Source organism: Coturnix japonica, chromosome 1, assembly GCF_054131305.1.
Source record: "Coturnix japonica strain WE chromosome 1, WE-NBRP24, whole genome shotgun sequence".
NCBI classification, from domain to species: Eukaryota; Metazoa; Chordata; class Aves; order Galliformes; family Phasianidae; genus Coturnix; species Coturnix japonica.
The window spans coordinates 120,184,149-120,204,631 of NC_140663.1; the positions used below are offsets into that span (position 1 = coordinate 120,184,149).

At 42.4% G+C, this 20,483-nt stretch overlaps 2 protein-coding genes across 7 annotated transcripts in view; one reads left to right on the plus strand and one right to left on the minus strand.

Moving 5' to 3' along the window:
* GABRA5 (gamma-aminobutyric acid type A receptor subunit alpha5) overlaps positions 1-20,483 on the minus strand; it is a 54,346-nt gene that overhangs the window by 25,389 nt on the left and 8,474 nt on the right. For all 6 annotated transcript variants that reach the window (XM_085532696.1, XM_085532723.1, XM_085532731.1 and 3 more), the window contains 4 exons: positions 20,139-20,260; positions 18,584-18,651; positions 18,250-18,470; positions 3,538-3,620 (listed from right to left, as the gene is read on the minus strand). In XM_085532696.1, coding sequence (XP_085388822.1) covers positions 3,538-3,620; positions 18,250-18,470; positions 18,584-18,651; positions 20,139-20,260 — 494 coding nt within the window. The remainder of the gene's footprint in view (positions 1-3,537; positions 3,621-18,249; positions 18,471-18,583; positions 18,652-20,138; positions 20,261-20,483) is intronic.
* The window catches only part of GABRB3 (gamma-aminobutyric acid type A receptor subunit beta3), a 183,260-nt gene that overhangs the window by 16,849 nt on the left and 145,928 nt on the right, over positions 1-20,483 (plus strand). The gene's annotated exons all lie outside the window — the stretch shown is intronic.

The window sequence follows — 20,483 nt, forward strand, 5'->3', positions numbered from 1 at the left end:
TTGCAGAATATTCATTAGTTTCCACTTACTCTAAAAAAGAGTAGGATTTTTTGTTTTCTTCCCCCACTAAGTAACCAGTGGACAATAGATTCACATATATATCCATTCCTCAATACAAGATCTATGTACTCAGACAGGGTGCCTTCAAAATACTGCTGCCATAAATAGATTCTTCTTTCCAGTATCTGATGTTGTCAAATCACCAGTTAACATTCACTAATAGCAATTAACTAATTCATCTTCAGGGGAACCCTGCAAGCTAGGTAAAACTGATATAATTAACGCATGAGTAAAATGAGATTTAGGAGTTAAGTCAGTTGCCTGGGCAGAGGCCTTCATGGGCTAGTGGATTAGACATCTGTCCCTCCAACCAAAGAAGTTGAGTCTAATCCTTTTTCTGACATTGATTTGCTGCGTGGCCTTACAGAAAGTCAATTAACTTCTCTGCCTCAGCTGCCCTGGAGATAATGATGCTTACCTTCCCAGTGACACATGGGCATCTGGAGACTGCACTCAACAATACTTTTAATGTACTCTTAAGGCCTCTCAGTGGAAGAGGTGAAACATTAAAGCTTCCTAGCTTTAATGCCCTCTCTGTCTTACCTAATTCCTCCTTCCCACACCAAAAATAGCTTGGGGGTAAGGAGGAATTTCTTCAGGCTAAGACGCAGCTTGTGAAAACATGGCTAGTGCCAGGAAGTGCCACTAGATCCTGTTTGGCCTGCAAATTTACTCAGAGTGCAGGTCAGTGCTAAAATTACCATGGGAAATTTGTTTTGAATAAACTAGAAACTATGCCAAGCTGTAGTGACACAGAGAACAGACTGCCATGGCCATCCCATCAGCACCCTGACTCAGGGCCAGAGGGTCTTCCTTGCAGAGCTCTGCCCCTCACACACCATCCCCAGCTCCACAGTTCTAAATGAGAATCATGTGGGGTGGCTTTACAGGTAGCCCTAGCTACAGTAGGAGCGCAAGCCTGGAGGAACAGCACCCATATACTACACTTCAGGCTTGGCGTGGCCACCTTCAAGCACGGGGAAACATTAGGGAAAGCAGAAGACATCTAAAACCTTCTCTGTTTGTTTCATTAGTATCTGTTCTTGAACTTCTGGCCTCTGGAAAGCCTACCATTTCATGACACCCCATAGGGAATAGAGTCATAGAATGATCTAGGTTGAAAAGACCTTCAAGATCATCAAGATGAAACAACACATAGAGGTATTACTTCTGTAGTTGGTATGTGAACTGCCCAGCCACTATCTAGGTTGGGGGTATGTGCACTTACATACCATATCTCCTTTTCTGTATTTGACTTTGATTTGAATTATTTCTGCAAGATATTCTCATCACATATAATGCTGCTTCAGACCAGAAAATCTCTTATATTTTAATACAGCAAACCCCAGTGAAATGGGATATAAGAAATCAACATTTACCTTTATTTCTGCAAGGAAGATTAACACTACTTCTCTTTAATATCGAAGGAAATGTCGGGGCTTTTTTCTTTTAGCTTGCAGAATTATAGCAACCTGCTCCCACCTGTGCTGACACACTGACACTCCCTTAAGCCCCTTTCCCCATGTATCCATTCCACACTGGCCCCTTTGTTTTTCTGCCTTGCGCTCTCACCCACTGACCAGTGAGCATCCCACTCCTCTTCATCCTCCTGGCTGCACCAACAGCGTGTTTAACATTTGCTTTGATGCTAACCATTGAGGCTTTTCAAAATCCTTCTTGGAAAGAAAACTTAAAAACAAATCCTTTGTGGAATGTCAAGGAGAAATGCTGAAGAAGAAAGGGCCTGTGCTTGTGTGTAATACGTCCCTGTATGTTTATCTTGTAGATGACTTAATGCAAACCTGCATTGCAGGAAATAGGGAATAAGTACTGTACTCTCCTCAAATACAGCTGGGCTAATTCAATAAACCCTGACTTCTTGGCTGATACCTGTGCAAACATCTGCATATTACATTACAATGAAGTACTAATGAGCCATCAGATCTATAACACAGATATTCCCAAGGCTGAGAGACTACGGATAGCCTGTACCACCGTATTTACTTACTGCAGAGACCATCATTGTGGACCAGCAAAGGCTCCAAGTCCAGACACTGCAGAACTTAAAGATAACTTGCAGTAGCTTATAAAATATACTTTGGGATTGCATACTGAGTGCAGCAAGTAGCATGAATTGAAATCATAGTAAGCCTTTGTATGTCTAATAAGAAAGATTTCAGCCTTTCCTATGAGTTAAAATTACTAGTACAGAACATAACATGTAGCACCAGGAAGGATAACTTCTTCTTTTCTTTTTTTTTTCTTTTTTTTGCCCAGTACCTCTGGTTTTACCCTACATACAAATATTCACCTATTTCCTGTGAGATGCTTTCATATTTTTAAGTTTGGAATGCAATGCATGGTTTGCCTACAATGCTTTTTTTTAAGTTGAGTGTACAGGAGTATTAATACCTCCAGATCTGTATTGGCCTTTCAATAAATTAACACTGCCAAGGTAAACAGACACACCTGAACTGACAGTGACCTTGAAAAATACTGATGGTTGTTTAGATAGCACTGAATTTATCCATATAGCAAGAGGGATGGGAAAGCATTTCATCCTAAGTTAGGTAATTTAGTAATCATTACTGTAAACAGTGTTTCTACTTCTTAGTATGATCACAAGAAGACAATGCATAGCCAGTATTAAACCAGTACAGATACAGAAGATAAAGGCAAAGCTTAATCTTGGTAGGATTAGTGACTCTAAATTGATATGACTGAAAAAAACATTGAAAAATGCTGAAGCTTGGTGGCTTTAGGGACAAGCAAAATGCCTGGCCTGGTAATTTTCAGAAGTCTTTAGAGACTCTGATTGCACCTGGAACCTCTGATTTGATTACTGAAATAAAAAATGCCTACTCTAGTAGCCTCATCTGTACTTTAATTAAGAGCTTTGTATTTAAATATAACCATCTGATCCCTTGAGGTTATTTTTAAAGTAAGCTTCTGGCAAGGGACCAGTATTGGTGGCTTAGAGGCTTGGAACTGAAGAAAAATTATCGTTCTGCATACAGTTTAGAATAATGTGTGCATACACACAAATATAAGTGTACACTAAATCATGTAACAAGATACAGGACTGGATTTATTAAAACCAAATGGAGAAATATTTCATCTTTCAGTGTTCTAGTTCTCTGTTAATATACGCAAGGCACATATTGCACTGCAGTCTGATTCATGTGAATACCGTAACAGCACAATCAATCCGGTATTTTCCAATGAAAGCACCATTTTTCTATACAAGCAAAAACTGCAGTCATTGACTTATCTGTCCACATCCACTGCTGGATGCGTAGGCTGGTTTCTGCCCTTGTTGTACATGCACACCACCCATCTGCTGTCAGCTGACCAGGAAGGACACAGGTACATGTGGTATTGAAAGTAAGAGAAGGGAAAAAGACTTGTACAAAGTACCACTGAACACAAAAAGCAAGACAGGGAATTTTCTGGATCTCACTCGAGAAGATAACTTACAGCTTCCAAATTTTAATGGGCAGGCATGTGCGTCCATGGGGAAATCTTCAAGCTGCATGGGACACTCAGCAGAGATGGTCAGTCTGCGGGGGAGTAAAAAGAAAACCCATCAGTTTCCATCAGTGCCTTCCTATTAGGCCTGTCGCTGTAACACATTAGCACTGACACAAGTGAGCTTTTCCTGGCAGCTCCTGGCTCTTGCTGAAGCACAGCAGCCCCTGCCTGAGTGGGAGATAAAGCAGCTGGAGCGCAGCGCTTGTGTCTGAGGTCTTATCTACTGCTCAGCCACACCAACGGCTTTTACTTATGCAAGTGGTTTCAGCAACATCATTTTTTCTTATTTGTATATGCAGGAAGGCCTGTGCTGGAGCTCCTGCCACAGACCTTATTCTTATCTGCTTCCTGTAGATATTGCAACCAAACCTGGGATCTGACTTCTGAGTAAAGCGCTGTTACAGATGCAAAGAAGCACTGATTTCTCCTATCTTAGCAACTGAAAAGGATCTGACAGCCTCATTCACCTTTTTTACCCCAAATTCCCTGCATACAAAAGGGAGAACAATGCTTGCCTTCTGCAAAGAACTTCTGAACAAATGAAAAGTACATGAGTTAAGTAACACTACATTTGCAGGAGAGACTATGACAGCATCTCCAAACAGGTATTTAAATGAAAAAAACACATCTGTCTGACTCCATGCTTACTGCCTTCTATTACCACAACAAAATGAATATTCTGGAAACTAAGTAAGCTAAGCATATAGCACTAGAGTTAGTTTCTGAACAAATCAGGCAGAGCAGTTTGGTCCTACGTACTGTGAATTACTGTCAGGAAAAGAGGGCTGGGACATTGTGCCTGGCATATCTCTTGGGCAAATAGCGCTGCCCTGCCACTAGTGGGGAATTCCTGAGCTAGAACAAACCTTAGGAAAAACAGGCATCCTATGGAGGTTCTGTGTGACTTGCAGATCAAGATGAATACAAATAAAAGCCTGAGGCACATTTCTGAGCACTGTGATATATTAGTTTTATTGATATCAAATACATCAACAGAGCCAAAGCTGAACTTACTAGCTGCATGCAGCACACAGAACAATGAAAATCTATTTTTAATTGAGCCATTTTGCTATCCGTACGTCTCAAATGGTTTGGTTGGGATGGTGAGGATGCAAATTTTGTTTTATATTAAGAATACACATATGCCTTTCCCACTTTACTGTCTCAGAGGCATATGAGCAGAGACACACAAAGCACCAAAGGCTGCCCTGTGCTGGGGTACTACAGGACACTGCAGGAGAGCTCTGGTTCCTCACTGAGCTGCTTCCTTTGAGGGACAAAATTCTGCAAATAAAGACTCCATGCCCTCCCACCAGGATGCCAAAGCATCCTCTCTTAGTTCAGCAGTCTTGTGCATCCAGACTGCCCACTTCTGATACTCCGTGCTTTGTATTACCACACCGAAGTGAGTATTCTTGCTATGAAAACTCCTATCCAAAAGGATCATAAAGTGTAGCAATCTGTCCAGGTACAGATGGCACAGCATTCAGCCTTTCCAATTCAATACAACATGATGATGCCTTACTGGGGCACTGAAGCCACATGGACAATAAACTGGGGGAAACAGCTCCACTTGCTGCCAACATACGGAAATTCTGGAGCTCTATCAATATGTGGAAATGGCAAAATAAGGATACAAATGCAATAACATTGCTGGCTAGAGATGGTATTATGAGGATGATCTGGGAAGCAGGAAAGGAGGAAGGGAAAAAGGCAAACAGTAATCAGCAATATAACGATAAGAAACCATAAAAAGAAAAAAACAAAAAGTCCAATTCAGAGCAGAGATAATGTATCATTTTGTGAGAATAGACAGGAAATCTACAATACAGAAAATAAATGACTGAAGACTGAGATATCTGCCCTTAGGCAAAACTGCTCTTGGACTTTATTTTTGCAAAAGAAATTTCAAAACCACTAAAAGATGGAGTTGTCTGCAGAGGAGACTGCCCTTGGGCACCAGAGTCAGCAAAGCCACAGTCACAGAGAGTGCTACATGGATGAGTTTAACAATCTGGTGCTAGCAGCATCCTGTCCAGAACCTGCATGCTTTTCATAAAAATCACTCTAATGGGCACTTGAAATCCAGCCTGCCATCCTTACAGTGCATTGTTATATCTCCTGTGCTAAGTACTGCAAATTTAATTTTCTTGACGAGTTAAGAAACTTTGCTCCAAGTGCCATCATAAAGCTGACTTTATACTGAAGTCCATTTTCTGTTTGTATACCAGTGATTCAAATATTTTGTTTGAAAGGCTGCAGCTCTACAGCATTTTAATACTCTACATGGGTCATCTGTAAATCGCAAAGAAGGAATCCTTATGTTCCTTCTTATATCCCAGAACAGCTGGGAAGCTTAGTAAAGGAAGATTCAATGCAGAATCACGAGTAAGACCTTCTGGTTCACTTGACTGTCCTATGAATACTAACATACCTGTGGAAAAATTTCTTATGTGTAATGAGGGAGGCTGTTGATATTCCTGTGGTGAAAAGAAGACAAGGGGCACAGAAAATGTGACCTATTGGAATTCAGCTCCCCCCCAAGAAATATTTTTGCCTGTAATAAATGGAAGGGCAACATAACACAGCAGGAGGGTACTGTGCAGCCAAAACTTGCCTCAAAAGCTGCAGTCTGTCTCAGGTACAAGGGCAATTCCTGTGCCCTCCATGAATTCCCCATCCTGCAATAGGCAGCGTGTCCCTTAGGATGCTGCAGGTGCTATCTCCTGGGTCTGGGTCTAGCCCAGTACAAAGACAACAGAGTTCAGCAGCTGTAAGTGCACCTGGCTGCAGCCTTCCTTTTCATTGCATGGGTTCTCTGAAAGCAGTTCCTTTTGCAAGTTATCTCTTGATATTGGTATGTTTATTTTCTTCTCACCTTTCCAATCCTAGGGCCACTTCGAACCTGGCCATCTTGAGCAAGTGAGCTGGCTATGCCTTTTTGTTATACTCTAACCTTAAAAGCACACAGATGATGCCTCTGTGTAACTTTAAAATGCTTAGTAAACACTCTCCTGGCTACCTCTTACCAGGTACGCATTTCTTGATGTGGGTGCAACATCTTCTAAAGCGCAACACAGTCATGCACCTTGATAGACTGCATAGAGGTTATCACCTGAATTTCTGCAGAGAGAAATTTTTGCACCCTACAGTAGCTGTTTTCCATTAATATGTGAGGACCTGAAAAACAGCACCACAAAACTGACTCTTGGTTCATAGAGACCGAATTTCCTACAACATAAGGGAGAAAAAACTGACACCCCTTATGATTGCAGGGCTGTAAGTATGGGTTGCTGCATACAGATTTCTCTTTGGTGTATTGCTCAAGGTACTTAATCAGATCATAGCTCCAGGAGTCACAGAGAACCTGATATCTGGGGCTGCTCATTCAAACATCAGATGGGGTGGTATTTGCACACGTTGGTTTTAAGCACCATGTCAAAGCTTGCATACTCCATTTTTTTACAGCTGATTACATTGCAGCTTCTCCTAGATAGTTTTTACTGCAGGATGAGAAAGGAGGCCTCAGCATGGGAATATAAACCAGCCTTTTAATATGGTCACTCCAGAATAATGTGACTGTGCTCACTGTAGCAGTCACCTGAGCTGCAGACCATCTCCACATCTGGGTTATACTGTCACAGCTCGGGCACTGATCACACTACAGCTCTTTCAAGTAGAAATATTTAAAAGCTTCCCTCCTCCACAATCATTCTGTCTTAATAAAAGCCCTATGGGATCAGTTTCACTCAAACAGAGTTTTTGACAAGATTATAAGTAGCTGTTAAAGGTCTGTTACAATGGGAGGATGAAACTCTGAATTTTCTGAAGTTAAAGGTAAAATTCTCCCTGGCTTCAGTGGGCCTAGTATTCATCCAAAATATGTAAGAAACTTTGGTTTCAGCCAATAATTTATTAATAACTACAGAAATTTCACTTTCATAAAGCTCTGAACACTTACACCATCCAAAAGTTGTTCATCCAGCAAAAACCTACAGCATACCTTCGTTACCTGAGAAAAAAAATTGTCTACAAATTATTTCACATACTACCCATAATTGCACATTAAAGTTTCATCAAACTTATATTATGTCTAGCCTCTACTTTAAGAAGATAAAGTGATTATCAGTGTTCTGTTTCAATGAAGTGCACTTTAGATGCATGAAATGAATATTCGTATAGGAAACAAAGCGAGACTTCACGGCAAGGCTTCCTCAGTTTGTGAAAGTCACCTTCAAACATTTCTGCTGGAGAACTGACTCTGCCAATTCTTCCACTAAGCCACTCCTTTTAAAAGAGTTATTAAGGTCTAGGATGTAGCAAGGGAATAAAGTTAAGACATTTGAGACCCAGTCACACATAGTGAGAGTACTGCAGGGAAAGACGGGAGCTCATTGGCAGTCCCCCAAGACCCTTTGGCAGGGCACTGCAAGTAGCTTCTCACTGTTCCCTTGGTTGCCCAAGAGGGGCTGAAAGGCACAGCACAAATATTTAAGGGATGAGGAGGAGAAAGACAGGGAATGTTCAGGGATGCCACCACGTACTTCTCTAGATGCAAGGAGTATCATCTACTACTACTCTTGGGAAAAGTGCTGAGAGATTAAACGAAGTTATCACCTCTCTGGTGCAGTGGAAGTGCAAAAAACAGTTTCTGGAGTATTATCTGCAGCTGCCAGATGGAAGGTGAGGGCGGACACCTGCCTGGAGAGCGAGCAGACAGCCACAGCAACCTGCTTTTTCTTATCAGATATTAGCTCCAGTATGCAAACAAAGGAAAGGAAAAAGAGAGCTTTAGAAGGAGAAAGCAAAAAGGAAAAGTTACCAGAGGCTTTTAGGAGAGGTTAACTCAAGCACTGGGTAACTGAGGAGGTACTAATGAAGCTGATGCATGGGAGGTTTTGTTGGCTCTAAGGTACTGGGATCAGTGCCTCAGTTATGAAGCTCTCCTGCCTGCCCTAGACCACACAACAGCTGAGCCTTCTGAGTTTCTTGTTTCCGTGCATTGCCCTTGGCCTGATTACAAGGAGCATTGTGTGCCCCGGTGGCGCAGTGGTTAAAGACGCCGCCTTGCAACACTGGGGCCCGGAGTTCGAATCCCCCCTGTGGCGCAAGTGGTAGAACTGCCGCTCTGCTACACAGAGGCTCGAATCCCGGGGGCTGGACTCGATGATCTCTAAGGTCCCTTCCAACCCGCACGAAACTATGAAACAAGGAGCATTTTAACAATGTGCTCTGGCCCTGTCTATGCTGGCAGCTTATAACTACTGTGGGGCTCAGGCCAGAAGGGGTGTGAAGATTCAAAGTGCCCTTCCCACACTGAGGCCAGCTACCACCATTTTCCTTAGAAAAGGCAAAATGTTAACTTGAAACTCGTCTCCAACCTATCTCAACATCTCCCAGTCATGACAAAAAAGAGTTGGGTGGATTCAGCCTCAGCCAAGCCATACCCCCAAATGAGAGACTTCGCTGCGTCAGACCACTCCAAGAGAACCACCTCAGCTGAACAATTCATACTGTACCAGCATTTCCAGTACAAGCCCTCGTACGCACATGTGGATAGCAGGATAATGGAGTCCTTTGTATTTTTTCAAACTGCAAATGCTAGGTTTGTGAAATTACTCATTTAGCCCTGACTCAGGATGCAGCTACTCACTCCATTCTCTCATTGTGATGGGAACACTTTCATAACCAAACCATTACTCCTTTCAAAGGGTTTTAAGGAACAATTTGTTTCAAATCCCTGCAGAAAAAGTGTGTGTAGCTAGTGCCTCCCTACTTTCCTTAAGGGTATACATGTGCTAATATGAATATCTATATGCATATATATTAAGACCTGCCATGGTTCTGCAGGACTCTCCATACAGTCCTATGGAATACTGTGGATGCAGCTGATACTGGGTTACCTAACACAGTAAAGAAGCATTAGGACATGGATACACATTCAGTTCTGGCACTGATGACTGTAGAAGTAACCCTGAGTTTGACCTCACTAGGTGATCTATCTGCAACATAGTTCAGAGGTAGAAAATTGTTATTCCCAGGAATTCAAATACTTGGAGCTGGAGTGAGACAAAATTTCAGTCCTTACCTATTTCTCCTCCTTAACCAAGATACTACCCTTTTCCAACTTTCCCGTGATGCTTAAATATATTCTCTTTACATCACATTGAAATGTACTTTGAAAATGCCACAGAGAAGGGTCTGTGGAATAATAAGTACTCCAGTCACTGAAGTTTTTGTGAACTGCCTGTAAGTAATTCAGAGGCATGTCGAGCTTAGCAGCAGAACTCTCATTTTTACTGTACCGAATTCTTAGCATAGCGTATGTGGAAGTGAGGGAACAAGTCATTAACTGTCTAGCTTAACTATGTTGAAGACTAGGTCATCCTGAGGTAATTGGAGGTGGATGGAATTGATCTCAAAAGCTATATCATGTGTGGATTACCTTTGTATGCCCAGAGCACACTTTCTAGACAGGTACAGAGTCAGATGTTCACCCTCTTTGTATCAAAGATACTTAGAAGGGCAACAAAACAACAGAGTGCTTAAATTATCTGATCTTGATGGGGGTTTAGAGATAAAGAAATATTCACACTTCCAGCTCCTAGAAGGACTTTACCATAGAGGTAACACCTTTTATTCAACAATATTTCTTTAGAATGGACAAAAGCAATGGATGAAGCATTGAATTTATCCTTATGCATCCTTGCCATCAGCACAGCCCTTTAGCTGCATGTTCAGCTCAGTGCTAACTGAGAGAAATACAGCTGTTCTTGTAGTGTTGGGTACTGGCTTCTCACTAGCTCTCAGAAGAAAATAATCCCACTCGGTGACAGAACAAGCAAAGGACAGCAGTGCCTGTTTGCACGTGGGATTTTCTGGTCCTTCTTTTCAGTAGAAGACAGTAGAAGGGAGCACAGAAAGCTCTGGAACATGCCAGAAGAGACAGAGGCTAAGGACTAAGATGGACACAGCACAGTGCACCCACCCTCCAATTCTGATACTGGCAGTTAAACAATTTGATCAGTGCAGATTTTCCAACTGGCCAAAGGGGCTTTATTTCCTCTATTTCTGTCTGTAAGTATGGCACACATTCCTCCCTTGGATCAGGGTCATCTGGATGCACGACCATTCTGTTCTTTCCTCATAGATCATACAGCCTTTATATTTATACAGACAGGCACAAAACCACAGGCACTATTTTCAATATATAAATGAGCCAGATTTAGAAAGTAATAAAGGATGAGTTAGACCAGATGGGCAGTACCAGAGTGTTTGGATTCTCTTACATGTAGACTGATATGCACATGGTAAGATAGGTAGGAGGGATTATGATTTGGCAGCCCTGAACACAAAGCTGAAATCTTTGGCTTTCTTCCATGGTTCAGACAAACCGTTCAGAGCTCCATAACATTACACAAGGAACCAGCCTACTGCATTACTTTGTTCTGCTATATGTGTTAGTAATTTGATGAAGACTTCAGAGAAGGGCAAATTACCATCAATTTCCTACACGATAATTGTATTGCTTCAGGAATCATTTCTTCTTCCACCCTAATACATTCATCTGCTAAAATATTCTGAGGCCTGCTAGATCTAAGAAGCTTCCATCTCAACTTGCAATACTTCCCATTTATTTCTGAATGACTATCAATATCAAATATTCTCATTCTCAAAATCCTTCAACCCTCATTTTCTGCAAAACCATACAACATGCAAACTCTCAAATGCATGTTCCTAATCACCAGCTCTTAGCTAAGCCACAGACCTTTGGCATCCCTTGCTAGACAGCCTTCTCCTCACCAGCTTTCCTCTTATCATTTATACAGTCTCCACCCATCATTTAAACTAACAAAGGCAGGATTACAATTTATGGGGGTTTCTTTTATTCTTCCTGAGGTATAATATATTCCCTCCTACACCCACCTTGACAAAGGAGGAGGAGTGAACCCAATTTAAGTGTGCTCATATGTTCTGCACTTGCACAGCCTTCAGCTTTATGTTGCACAAAGAGGAAACTGCAAGTTCTTCACAACACAGCTAGAGGACCAGCTGCTGCCCAGAACATTCCATAGCTTTTCTCAGATTGCAGACTGCCAACCTTCAGGCTACATGAGCATGGGGGTGGAAAACTCCAATGGAAATAAGTAGATAAGATGGGATTCATGTGACTAGTCATAGATATCAACAGTAGCACTCCCAGGATCCTTTTTTTGAAGCTGTGAAAAAAAATAATAAATAGAAACCCCCTCAAAGAGTGGAGAAAAATAAGCATCTTTCACACTGAAGGAGATATCTACAACAATGGAGACAACCAACTTCTTTAAAAATTCCCTTCTTTGTGCTGGGAGTAATTCCGAGCCAAGAGGCTCAGCTGCAACCATCAACATCATAGATGAATGAAATTAGCTGAGGAGGATCCCAACCATGCACCACCACTGTGTGTTATAGATTGCTCATTGCCAGGTTACCGGTTCAGTGCAAACATAACTGTACTTCAGGGGATGGTATTTCCAATTTGGCAGATGAAGATTTTAATTTCAGTTCAATTGAAATGATGAGAGAGTTCACTGCAATGTTTTGCTCCCTTGGTGATAAGAAAGACAAGAGTAGCCAAAGCAATTCCTCAGCACCTACCAGGTACTCCTGAAGCTCTGCCCACAGAACCTATGACCTGTCCACAGATTTGGGCAAAGACAGGGCTCCCAATGAAGCTGTGAATACTCAGAGGATAGCCATCAGGGAATGACTCTACTCCTTCCTCTGTTTGGTCATCTCCTCCTTTCCACACATAGAGTTTCAGGTCACCCTGACTGCAGAAACAACTGATACTTGTCCTGGTTCATTCTCAAAAAATAGAAATTGGACAGAAACTGTACTTGCTGCCCAAAGCAGAAAGACAGAACGGCTCCTGTGCTCAGCACAGAGCTATAACTGAACCTAGATCTTTTGTAACCCCTCGAAGTCCAGCTATACATCTCCCTTATCCAAAGACAGACTGGCTCCAGTTTGGGTTTTATCCTTTAATCAATGTTACCCTTGCTGTGAGAGTTCATGCCTCTGTGATGAAGGTCTCAGAAGGGTTCTGCCCACCTTTATTACCAGCAGAATAGGCTACGGCCATACACTCCTCATAGGGACTATATTTGAACAGATAATAATTACTCATTTTTAGTATGTTACACTACAGCCTCCTCCTGTGTCTTTCCCTCCCCGTGGGTAATTTCACCTCTGGAGTTTTTGAAGCATCAAATCTCAGTTCCTTGAAAGGCAACTTTTGAGAAATGGGGCAATGTGCATTAAAAACAGAGAAACTAGAACTGATAAGCATGAAGTTAAAACAAGAATCCTGCTGATACACTGTCCCCAGGGGAGGGCCTTTCACTTCGTATATCCCGATTTTCTCTTCCTCTGTCAAAATCTGAGTTGATGATAAGCAGCTGAGAGTCCTTGGCATCATAGCAGTTTTTCACCTCTCTGAAAGCTCTAGCCCAAAGTGAAGAAATTATGTTTTTTCTTCTATCTTCAGGCTTTCTGAAGTTTGAATAGGAAAGCAGAGGCAGCAGATCTTTAATACATTGAAAGGAAATGTGCGTTTGTATGCTTTGATAGCTCCCAATTAGTATTGTAATATTTATACAATGCCCAAAGCATTGCCAGATTCTTTTCTGTAAATATAAACGGATGCATGCACAAGACCTTCCTTCTGAAGTGAGAACACGCACGATTTGAACAGAAATGTTCTCATCTAGAAGGTTGACTGACTGAAGATTAATATCTATTTGTATAGTATAGATTTTTTGGTCCCCCCTTACTCAGGGCCATACAAGTAAACCTGCATCTGGAAAAGAAGAGCTTTCTGGCACTGCCAGTGCTTGCAAACCCACTCATTTCTCTCAGAACTATTTTCTTCCCTTAAAAAAAAACAAAAGCAACAAAACCCAAACAAACAAAACTTGGTTTTTCCAGTTGAGGCCTTGAGAACAGCACTGCATCTTCCCATTCGTTGGTCTTATAGTATGAAACTGCTAGCTTGCTAAGGAAGTGCTTCATAGAAATGCAAACTGTTTGCTAACATGCATCCAGAACATGTATAAACTTGCACATGCAATTTTAACACTAAGTGCTGAGTTCCATTAGGAAGTAGCATTTCCAGCTAGGTAAACTAGACATCCACTCAGAATGCCCAGCAGTGTGCTGATGCTGCCATCAAGTGGCATCTCCCATCTACACAACACTGAATTTGTAAATGACTTCCACAAACAGTAAAGATAACTGTATATTGGAGTCATACAAAAGATATACAGACATATGCCTGCACTATCACGCCAGTAAAATACACAAATTAAGCTTAATTCAACAGATCCCTGGAGGCACTCAAGGCCAGGATACCCTGAGCAGCCTGAGCTGCTGGGGGGGCAGCCCTGTCCATGGCAGGGGTTGGAGCCAAGTGGGCTTTAAGGTCCCTTCCAGCCCAAGCCATTCTGTGATTTAAATGTAACCACAGCCAGAATCTCTGGCAATCTTCAAATTGTCGTAATAATAGAGGGGAAATTTATTTGCACACATCGCACATACGACCACGTGACACTTAAAACCTCAGATTACAACAGATGTTTAGATACCCAGAGGTAGCAAAGGTGGCCTGGGTCCATTCAAACCGAAGGTAAGAATGGGACTCCGAGGAGCTTAGCCCTTGTGATGAGACAGAAAGAATGTTCAGCACCTAAAAGCTGAAAGAAAATCAGCTTTTTTTCAGTTGGTGTCTACCAACTGCTGGCCAAAAACTCAGTTATATTCCAACGGCAAACATCATCTGCTTCACACAATTTCTGGCAAAAAAGAAGAAAAAAAAAAGGCAGACTAACGGCATTCTTCCAGTGTTCTACAGCAAAGTTTATCATAGCTGCAGTCTTTACAGTCATCCCCCATCGACTGCAGAAAAGCTGCTCACTGAGACAGTCGAGTTCTCTTAGTTTGAAAGGGCTGCTTAAATCACTGGCCTCAAAACACAACAGTTTTAAGGGACAAATGAGCTTTATGCTTTTAATGGCATTTATTTCTCAACTCAGATAATCTAAATATTTTTCAAGCAATTGGAGGGACAGAGGAATAAAATGTTTTGCCTGCCCTTACAAAGCCATTTTCTATACAGATGAGTGAAACATGAGCCCTTTACCGCAGAGCTCTTAACAGAAGGGAAATAAGATAATCAAAAATGGAACTGCAGACAACACTCCCCTCTAGGGGCTGAAAAAGAATTTGCAACACTCACTTCAGCGGCGTATTATTTGTAGACCGTGTCAACAAAATAAGAGAGATGAGGTATACCAAATCAAAGACAATCAGAATTATTAAGCTGTTCCCCACAGAAAATACTGTTGTTTATTAAAGCTATCAAAAGAGCACACTGTGTTCGTATGTTCAGGCAGAAGAGTTTTAGTACTGCGCTTTACAGAAGCATATTTATTGCAGTTCTACAGCAAAATATATCCTATCAACTCCTGGAATGCAACATGCAAAAAATTCAGTTCTCTTTATAAGCAAACACGCTTATCATGAAAATATATGTACTGCCAAGTGCTAAAGCTGGAAGTTTGCTCAGCTGATCAAACTTGGTATATTTGGAAGTCAAATAAGAGGAGGGTCAGCGTCGGCTCAGCGTCGGCTCAGCGTCGGCTCAGCTGCTTTCCTCCTCTTCATTCAGGCAGCCAGATGCAAGGTTGCAAAAGCAATTCCGGCATCTTTGTCAATGACAGAGGGTCCAATCTTCCCAGCACAGATTACTCCTACGTACAGTCTGGGAAGCTCACAATTCCTCCTTGGAAATGAGGGGGATGAAGAGCTAAGGGAGGGCTGTCTCCACATCTCCAAAGCCCGTGAGCCAAGTGAGTGGGGTAGGACCTGCAGAACACAAGACTCATGCCCCAGCTGAGGTCCAGCATCCTCCATCAGTGCACTGCTGCTGAGACAAGAAGCCCTGCCCATAGCATCCTAATTTCTCGGGGAATGCCATTCTGGCAGCACTGAGGAGCCCTATCTCTGACAAGATCTGCTTAAAGGTCTAAGCACAGGTCGCAGCCATGCTGCATGGTCAGGTAAGGCTCCTCCACTGCATCCTGGCACAGCATCACTACTGCTGCTGAACTGCCCATCAAAACAGACCAAGATCCTGAAGATAGCACAGCACCCTGCACCTTATCGTAGCAGCCTCCCAGCGTCAGTTTTAACAGAATAGGATGTACATTCTTATTTTTAAAAAGCTATTACTTGCGATAGTGGAAAGGAAGCTATTTAAAAAGCTTTGCGCTCCATTTCTTATCACATACAGCACAGTCAGTAGGAATTTATTTCCATACACACTCACACCCACACTGAATACTCTACACAAAAAGAAAAAAAAAAAGAAAATTGTTTCATGTTTCATGTTTTTTAGGCTACAAAAGTATTCTGCATCTTCCGTAGCCTACAAAAAAAGACAAATGACAAATCCCAAGAAGCCCTAACCTAACATTTTGAGTGTGTCAGCAGCCATCCAACATAACTCCCCAAGCTCCTCATAGAAGAGTGGGTGCCTGAGGCCTCCTCATCCCTGCTGCTGCCACTTGGGTTATGAGTCAGTGAAATGAGGTTGCCTGGTAAAGACATAAAGCAGGACAAAAAGAACATCCAAACCAAGCCCAAATGTTGCTGGAGCAGGGCAGCCTTCCTTCTGATACACCTACAGCCTATGGCCCCAGTTTTACCACTTCCTGACAGAGCCACATCCACAGAGCAGTTGAGAGGCAACGGCAGCTTGCCCAGATCTTGTTCTGTTTCTTTAGCTGGCACTGCTAAATGCTTAAAAATCATCAGGATCATCTTGCTTTTGAGGCAAAAGTTACCAACATTTTTTTTTGAAACAGGTTTCTCTCATAGTTATTTCTACTTTCATTAATCTAAACATGTATGCATATCCTCAATATCAGATTCAGGAGTCTATTGCTCTCTACAATGACCTGAAAGGAGGTTGTGGCAAGGTGGGTGTTTGCCCTTCCCCAGATAACAGTGATAGGAAAAGAGGCAATGGCCTCAAGTTGTGCCAGGGGAGGTTCAGGTTGGATATTAAGGCAAATTTCTTCTCAGAAAGAGCCGCGCTGCAGTGGCACAGGCTGCTCAGGGAGGTGGTGCAGTCACCATCCCTGGAGGTGTTCAAGGACTGTGTGGATGTGGCACTGAGGGATGTAGTCAGTGGGCATGGTGGGGGTGGGCTGGTGGACCGGATGATCTCAGAGGTCTTTTCCAACTTTAGTAATTCTATGATTCTATTGCAGCAATCACTAATTCATCAAAAAGCATGAGAAAAAACAGCAACATGTATAGCAGAAAAGAAATTGAGCTTTTCCTCCTTCTTTTTAACATGACCTGTATCACCTCTTAGCTTTTTCAGCAGTTGAGCAGTTATGAATGTGATTATCTAAAGCTTTAAGGATGTATTAAGGATACCTTACATCTTCTAAATCTCTTTTCCTCTGTTCCATTCAAGGGAAGGGCTTTAACAATAGGGTCAAATAAGTATATAATCAGGACCAGAACACCTGAAATAAACCCTAAGAAGCTCTAGGTGCCTCCATACAGAAGTGTAATACGTGAGCCAAACAAACATTAACCACTCAGAGCCCCAAAAAATGTCCACTAGCCCTAAACAGCCAGCCTCACAGCAGGACAGGAGTGCTTAGATTCATCAAGGGGAAAGTACTCAAAAACCTCATTTCAAGGCAGTCCAGCACCTAATGCCAGGTTTCCAGCCACTCCGTAGGGTCTCATGTATCACACAGGCTCCTAACAGACAAGCTTAGAATAGGCTTTTTCTTTCATCTCTTTTCAAGTGTTGTCTGTATGACTACACTCTCAGAGAAAACCTTGCTGAAGATACATGGAAGTATTAATTACTATAGCCTAATTACTTTTAATGAGCAAATCGCCATATACTGACATGGGATTTGGCCTGAGAAGAACTTCAAACAATCCTCTAATACCACTGATATTATATATAATATCTAGGTTGTGCAATAATGAAGCCTGACAGTATCCTCTAATCAGATGAGGAGCACAACCCTGAAGAACTCAGATGCCAATTTGCTCTTCTTCCAGTGTACTGACAGCTCTGTTTTCAGGAAAATACTTGCTAAAACAGCTCCTTGGTGCTTCTAGAATACTTCCTTTATCCCTGTGATGATTTGCCTTTTAGAACAACTAGTGAAATAGAGAAAGTATTAACAAAAGCTTCAAGGGTTCAAACTGTAGTGCCCCAGAACAAGATCCCAGTCTGTGTCCTTTGGGACAGTTCTACAATTAGCAGTTTGCAGCTACAAACACAAACAGTAAGAGGAAACAGATCTGCACTAAAAAAAGCTGTACAGAATCACTGGATCTGTTGAGAATATTTTCCACTTAATTAAAGGAAATATCTAAGCACCAGCAGTATTCAGAAGCTACAAATTAATTGGTACTTGTAGGCAGTGATTACGTTTTCCTCTTTTCTTGATATTGATATAAATATGTGCAAATGACTGGTTGCATGGCTCTGCTGTGTGTGGGGCAAGTGCCATGCTCCCCTCCTGAATTTGCAGATCTAGATGGGAAACTGCATAAGAATAAATGAATCCAGGGTATTACCTCATTGTGTACAGCAGAGTGCCATCATCCTCGAGGCGCAGAAGTTTGTTGGGTGTCGTCATGTTGTGAGCAATAGACTTCTTGCCATTGTGGAAAAAAGTGTCTGGCGTCCAGATTTTGCTGGCAAGCAGGTTGTTGAGAGGGAGACGCTGCATAGGTCCTTTGAATCGAAGCCTTTCATCCTTCCAGCTTTGTCGGAAAAATACATCTATGGTGTATTCCTTGCACAAAGAAACAGGCAGGTTACCATAGGGTCAGAGCAGCAGCGATGATTCTGAAAATGACTTGAGCCCAGTGAACACAAGTGAATTGGAAGCCATGTGCCTGTACTTACCATCTCTGTGTCTGACACAGGGCCAAAACTGGTAACATAGATGTCTGTTTTCACCTGAGTTATTCTCTCTGCAACAAATATAGACTCTGAGTCAGTAATTGCTTTAAGATGTAGTTCGTGCTTCTGATGCATTTCTCTTTTAACAACTTCTGAATCATTCCAAAATCCCCAAAAGCTTGAAATTAAGAAAATGTTTAAGGAGACATTTCATCCCTGATCAAATGCAAAAATCAACCATTGAGAATCCAGGCTCGTTTCCTATGACCACTAGAAAGAAAAATGGCCCTTCAAGGTTACAGTTCCCCTGACTTCACTTTCAACACCCACCACAAAGTATGTATGCCTTGGAAAGGCCTGTTTGCCTCCACTTACCAGGCTGATTTGCTTGGTGGCAGACATCTGTACTACCATTACTCAAAGTTAGGTTAAATTAGTTCTACTGCTAAGATTCTCGAGACTCAAGGCTAAAGCCCAGAGGAGTGCCTTGAGGCCAAGACACATAGAGGCTGACCTAGAGCCTTAGAGGTTTAGAGAAAGGCCTAAACTAAAGGCCAAAAGGCCTATCGCTCACAGGGCTGACAATGGAATCTTTAGACTCTGAGGCCAACCATGCTGGTAGAGGAATGCCAAGAGACAGCCTAAGAGTCCTCAAGACAGAAGCCCAAAGGGAAACCTAGAGGACTACAAGCAAAGCTTCCTAGAAATTTCAGAAGTTCGTTACATAAGACTGGAGCACTGAGCCCTATTTTCAAGCATCTCTGTGTAAAGTGAGAGGAAAAGGAGTGAAAGGAATGAAAGCAATGTGTTGGTCTCATAAGAGGAAGGGGTGGGGGTAGTCGGATTAAAAAAGGGCCAGGAAGAAACATAACAGATGGTTTACACATGAGTAGAAAATGAGAGAAATCTGGAGGAAAGAGAGCTGAGGGAGGGCTCAACAGGGTTAGGATGGCAAGTAACTACTCACATGTTACAGCTTTAAAATAGCTGCTGTAGAGGTTATTGAAATGATGTATCAATAGAGCTTTGTTGTAGCTGTCTAAATACAGGTGGTTTAGGGTTCTGTTTTTAACAGAGATTCTTGTCACTAGCATAATTTTATACATGCTGGCCAGCTAGGGAACCCGGCAGCAACCTGAAAGCACCCTGTCTTGCTCACCTTAAAAGAGAGAGAAAAGAAACCCAAACTATATTCAGTCATGGAAAACATGCAACACACACGGTCTCCTCATTCAACTTAAATGACTCACATGACCAAAAGAAAAAGGCTTAAGTTACCCTTGGACAGAGCCCTGCTTGCCAGAAGACAAGTCTACTTTCTGGGTCCTGTTTGATTAATGAAACCTATCCCTCTTGTCGAGGCCCAGCTGATAGCAGGTGTCCTGCACAGAGACAGTTTTGTGGGCAATACTGTTAGTATGGGGACAACTGACTAGACGATCTAAGAGGTCTTTTCCAACTCAGTGATTTCGTGATTCTGTGACTCTGTGGGAGGGAGGCAGGGGGTCACTGACCACCATCTGCACATTCACTGGCCGCAGCCACCCAGCTCTACTACCTCCTAGTCCTGGGCGCAGCCGGTTGTCGTAGCCATCCAGCAGGCCATCCAAGATCCTGGTGAAGATGGTAATGTTATCATTGGTGTCCTCTTTTCCTGGTGCTGTCGGCGTTTGAGATAGGCTGTTTCATGCAAAAGAAAAGAGACTCATCAAAAGCTGTTAGCGTCAAGGGGCGTCACTTCCTGACAAGAGCCCGCCCTCTCCTCTCTCATTTCACCTGCTCCTTGTATTTTCCTGAAAGGAATACTGCAAAACCAAACCCACAGTTCCTCATTCTTCATCTCTCCTCTGCGTGAATTAGTTTCCCTCCTTGTAGTATGCAAACAACAACAGCACGTAGTGGG